The sequence below is a fragment of the Echinops telfairi genome, unplaced genomic scaffold (genome assembly GCF_000313985.2).
Source record: "Echinops telfairi isolate 266 unplaced genomic scaffold, ASM31398v2 ScPeMD7_3533;HRSCAF=4204_0, whole genome shotgun sequence".
NCBI classification, from domain to species: Eukaryota; Metazoa; Chordata; class Mammalia; order Afrosoricida; family Tenrecidae; genus Echinops; species Echinops telfairi.
The window spans coordinates 106001298-106007297 of NW_022107431.1; the positions used below are offsets into that span (position 1 = coordinate 106001298).

The 6000-nt window shown below is 37.0% G+C and overlaps 1 protein-coding gene across 3 annotated transcripts in view; it reads right to left on the bottom strand.

Moving 5' to 3' along the window:
• Nucleotides 1-6000, bottom strand: part of ADGRB3 (adhesion G protein-coupled receptor B3) — a 513164-nt gene that overhangs the window by 161036 nt on the left and 346128 nt on the right. For all 3 annotated transcript variants that reach the window (XM_045294359.1, XM_030886780.2, XM_045294360.1), the window contains exons 15-16: nucleotides 4857-4983; nucleotides 3150-3253 (exon numbers count right to left, since the gene is read on the bottom strand). In XM_045294359.1, coding sequence (XP_045150294.1) covers nucleotides 3150-3253; nucleotides 4857-4983 — 231 coding nt within the window. The remainder of the gene's footprint in view (nucleotides 1-3149; nucleotides 3254-4856; nucleotides 4984-6000) is intronic.

Here is a 6000-nt window from a genome sequence, read left to right on the forward strand (position 1 = left end):
CCTTGCCACATTTTACCCTTACCAAGAAATGTTTCTAAACAGTCTATTCTGCAACTTTTCAAGTGCACCAAGCATGTAAGCCAGGGAGAAAACTGCTTGGAATCAAATGTTCCACCAGCTATTTACCCTGAAAGGGTGGCAGATATTTTGCTTTACTATACCCGGTGGTAAATCCCTGAGTGACAGTAACAGAAAGACACACTTGTACTTGTGTGTCTGAGCATGCTCAATTTGTACTCGAACGTGGAATAACATTCCACAGTAGGCGGGGGCTCTCCTGCGCAGCATTAGATGGGGCTGCCCAAGAACTGGAGGCAGTCTTTGAAAGAGAAACATCTATCAAAGTGAATCTCTCTGTTTTTGAGGAGTATTTAAGCAGCAGGCCCACAAACCATCATATATTTCAAATCAGAAAGCAAACAAAAAACAAGAGAAAAATACAAATACACTTTATAGGAAACTAGAAATTTCTTTTTTTCATGAAACAAACCCAAATATGATTAACTTAGGTTGAGCCTCAACACAAGATGGCCTCAAATATTACTTAGCCTCATCCTTGCATTCTTAATAGCTAAAACTATAATAGATTATACAATGCAACATGGAAGATATTATCAAACATTAAAGTGCTCCTTTCTGTGGGTTACGGGTGTAACAAAATGTTTAAAGGTGGCACAAAGTTGATCTCATATGTGGTATTCATGGCTTCATGACATCACAGATATTATAATAGGGGTCTCAGTAGTATTATTTGCTTCATACATAGGAGAATCATAATAATAGTTCTCTAGAATTGATCACCTTTAAGAATCTTGAACTGGTTCCATGTTCATCAACATTAAGTCACATTGCTACAATACAAAAAAATTGCTATAAAATGTCACCACTTTTAAAACTTTTTATGCCATGTGTGAAGCTTGAAACAAAATTGTGAATGCATGATTTCGATATATTTATTAAAAGGACACTCAATTTTTCATTGATGTCTCAAAATAACGCTACAGAATCTAGTTGTAAATAGGAAATAACTTTGTGTATTGCTTCTCAGAAGCTACATGTAGTACCACTAATTTAAAAAGATAACATATATATATAATTTATATATAATACATATATATATATAAATTCTGACACGAACATTTTGCAAATCTTTAAAAAAAAATCAGGTTCATAATTAGATAAAAAGTGACAAAGTCCTAATTCACTTTTTACCATATAATAAGGTTACACCTAATATAAATTAGGTATTTACATAATGTATTACATTCTTCAAGCTATCAGATTCATGTAATAATTCATGAGTCTTGACAGTTCTATCACACTACTCCAATTCTTCTGGTCTTTTAGACCCATACTGGGGAGTAATGTAAAAAGTGGGCAGTGTGTCTGTGACCGCCAACTAAGGAACTCAGATCAGTGCATTTCTTCATACTTGCCCCTAGACTTCTCAATTCATGTCAAGTTTTGATAGCTCTTTTGAAGGTAATTAGTTAATCATAGAAAACAGTTGTAGTAGGTCATTTCCCCAGACATACGAAAAATTTATCATGGACTAATTAATCTGTATTTCTCAGACAAATTTTACCCATCAGTTATATTGGTAGTGCTCATTATGTGGTTCCCCATAGGTAGAATGAACGGTGCTGGTGTCCTTAGTGCTAAGAAATGGAATGTTGTTCTAAATACTTTACTGAGTATAAATTATGATGCCATTGTGATGACCTAGTGTCCTGACCCAGGGACACTCTCTCGGTTTTCAGAAAGTGCTGTTCAGGTAATGTGAGAGGGAAAGGTTTTCTTCCCAGACTTTGCCCAGCTTGCTCTTACTTTACGGGACAATGCTTATTTGACAGTGCCATGAACTATTGTCTACAATGACAGGACTAGAATAACAAAGCATTCTTTTGGTTTTTTCTGGAATAGGCCATATCTCTTAAGATTTCCCACTTTGTCAATGTTCCATGACAAGGTGGCTCCTTCACAAACAGGGAGAACTTCAATTCTATTTGTGAAGATGGGCCAAGCATGTGTACGTACTTTGCTGTGTTGTGAAGCATAAGAAATATGAATATCTTTGACAACTCAAATATCCCTTGAAAATTACTTTTTCTTCAAAAGAGTACAACGGAAAACAATGATTTACCAAAAAAAAGAATAAATCCAACGCTTTTTCCTTATTAAAAGATAATTCGTTTCAACTGCTTTTTATCTTGATTTTTTATTTACACAATTGGCAAAATCTCTGGGGCAGAAATGTTTATTTTTGCAATATTAGTAGTTTAAATATTCAGCAAATGATAAATAATGATATTCCTCCTGACATAGTAAATATGTTTTTAAAACATGTCTTAATAATCAAATGGATATAAAAGCTGAACATTTAAAACTTTAAAATCCCATTGGAAAGTTTGGTCATATGGTTTTGTACTGGTTATAAGTATGTGAGTAGCTATAGAGAACCTCACAGATGGAGTCCTTAGTAATAGCCTATATCAAATATTGAGGAATAGCAATTTCTAAATAAAATCAGATATAATTTCAAATGCTTGGATACAAATTTTTCTCAGCCCTTTTTTTCTGATTTATGCATTTTCTTCTGACTTCATTTAATCAATTTGTCAAAATCTGATCTATTGAAGTGCTCAACCAAGAGGCCTTTCTAGAGCAACATAGTGTTATATAGGCGCATCTTACAGAAGGTTCATTCATTGTCAAAAACATATAGAAAGCATGTGTTCGAAATTTAGGAAATTGGAGACCATATTTCTTATAATAGGTAAAGTGTAGTACATATTCAGTCAAATCCTCAAGTTCAATAGAAATTTGGTTCAATAGGACCCACACATGGACCTGACAATTGGGTATAGGAGTATCATGCTTAGAGGTAATCAACTTGTTGAAAGCTAGAATCAATTGAAAAAAGTGTGTGCATGTGTTTTGTTTATTTTCTCACCACCAGCAAATATAGACAGAAAAATTAGGTAAACACAGCTCGTTTATTACCGCTCAATCAAAACAATTACAACTGTTGTAAAAATACAGTTTTCATCAAATTAAGGGGACAGGAGATATATAATGATGATCACATTCCCTAATTTAACTCTTAACAACTAAGCATTGTAGTTCAAGTGTATCAATTGATTACTCACCTCCATAATGCTGCATAGACAACTGCTAGGGTGATCAAGGCCAAGCAAGAAAGGCCACTGCCAACTATTAGGGTGACTGAAGGTGTACCAGAGGATTCCATGATCTAAAATGGAACAAAGATGGAAAAATATTATAAATTAAAATGAAAAGATGCCAATGAAGCAACAATAACATCACTCTAAAATAGCCAACACTGTGGTTGTATTGTAGTTACCAGATAATTACACAAGGAGCCACCACTCAGTTCCTGTATTCCCTGCCCCTAAAATGACTCAGTCTAGCTCTCTTCTTGCTCCCACTGGGAAGTAATACAGGCCACGGACTTGTACAGGCTTGATTGTGGTGTATGATCTACTGACTGTGTTCTGAAATAAAGAACTGCAACTTACTTGGTCAACCTTCCCATGTTAAATTGTTCTCTAGCTGAAATTTGAAGCAGCATTCATTATTCTTTAACTAATCACAGCCCAAAGATTTCACAATATGTATTATGTTAAAATCTATCTCAATCTTTCAATTTACAGAAAATCAGGATCCCTAAATCTAGTTCATGAAGATTGTAAATTTTTCAAACTTTCCTAGCTTTGACAACTTTGTTCTAAGTAGTCTCTCATTTAATATCACTTGTTTGGCCTCTAAAGATATAGAAGACTATCAAATTTCAAGTGCAAGAGCTTCAAATGTGTTTCATGATTTTTCCATCAACAAAATATATTGAAGTAATTTTCAGTATCAGGACCCAAATAAATGACCTTGAAAATAGCTTTATATCTTTTAAAACATGCATAAATATCATAAGCATTCACTGAAGGTTTCTTTTCCAGGATACTAACATATCATTAACTACTAATATCTGTTCCCATATTTTTAATTTTGGAAGTTTTAAGAAATGCATTCTGTGTTCAAGTGTGTTCCAAAATCTTAGCTATACATACAAAATTATACTAGGTATTTTAAATCACCAGAATAAGTGAAAAAAGTGATGCATATTTAGGCCAAATTTAGAAAGAAAGTCACATTTATCTGAATAATTATTTTTCAGTACTTCAATTTTTGAAATAATTTCTCAAAATAGATTTGGTGAATGTATGTATTATTTTTCTTTTAGGCATTCTTATATAGCTTTTTCTTCCTAAAACTAGTTCTATAAATCTAAACACTTTTAAGGATTTATTTTACAGTTTCTGACAGACCATGCTTTCATGAAAACTTCGTTTAATAAAACAGAGAGAGAGAGAGCTAACCAAAAGATGACCCCCACCCCCCCCAAACCCCCAGGATGTCTGTACTGAAAATATCCAATGCAGATATCCAATGTGTTTGGCTATCATGTGTGGGGTCTTCAATCTACTACCAACGTTATTTCCACTATTTTCTCAGAATAGCTTTCCAGTTTAAATATAAAGGTTAAGTTGGCAATTATTTTTATTTGAAAGTTTGCAGCATATTAGTAAAATGACTGGAGTAATTCTCAAAACTATGCTGCAGAAATTTCAAGTTAGAAAACACAAAATTGAGTAGAATAGTTATATCACACCAACTAGAATTCATTTCACCAAGCTACAGTAGCTAAAGAGGAGAGAAACCCAATTTTGCCACCCTGCAACATTTTCCATTTCCCCATTTCAAATGCAGCTCCCTGGAGAAACACTCTCCACAATGCCCCTGCCTTTGCATTAAGCCCGTGTTTTCCCTTTGTTACTTACTATTTCTCTAGGTTGCTGAGCCAAAATGGCGAAGGTAGAGAGACGATCACATAAGCATTTCGTATGGGATGCATCGGTAAGCACAGTTTTACATCCCTGGGTGGACCACGTTCCCAAAGATTCGTTCCTGCAAAGGGGGGGAGATCGGGATAAATACGCCTGACGGCCAAATCCGTAAAGACGAAAATGCAGTTTAATCGAGAGAATCGTCTACTGTAATTCCCGTACAGGGGGGGAAATCTACTTGTTGTTGAACAGGACGTAATTTAGATGCATCTCCAGTAATGCAAAGACGGAGTGGGAAAAAGCAAGCAGGCGGCGGTGCGGCGTGCAGGGAGCTGTCCAACGCCGAGGGTGCTGAAACCGGGACTAGCTCTGTCCAGCCCTCTGCGAGGAACAGCAGCGGCGGCGGCGGCGGCACGAACTGCCGCCAGAGTGCTGGCAGCCACTTCCTATGCTCATCGGATCGTTTCAAACACTCAGGGTGAAAAGAGCCTTTTCATATTTTCATACCAGTTCTGATTCTTGCCCCGTATTTGGGGCCGTGAATGCTGGCTTTTAAAATGCGGATTTCTCTGAAAAGCTTTCCTAAAAGGTTACATTGCTTGGGTTGGTTGATAGGATCTTCTTCGCTGCTGGCTGGGGATTTTTTCCCCCTCCCTTTAGAATTAGCTGCTGTGAAAATTTCACCCTGGAAACGGGAAGCAGCAGCGGCGGCATCAGCTGGTTCTGACTCTCATTGCCTTTGCCTGGTATCCAGGGGAGGGGTAGGTTTCAGAAGCCAGCTTCCCACTCCACACTTCACTCAGCCCCACTTGGCTCTGAAGCCCTTGACATTTCTCCCCTCACCCCTCACTTTGCCCCAGGGCAGGAGCATTAAGCTAATGCCAAGTCTGCTGGAACATTTGGAGGAATAACCCCACCCCGAACGAAGTCCAGTAGGCGGAGGGAAAAGAGGCCCTGGCTCAATTTTCGGCTTGGTTTAGCTATTCAAAATGCTAAAGCATATGGTTTATTTCCCAGTCCAGCAGAACAATAAAAAATGGAACCAACCTACGTTTTTTTAGTATGGGGGAAGGTGGAGGAGAACCCTTCCAGCCCCAGCTGAACTACTCTACAGGAAAAGGGAGAAAAGGAAAGGGGG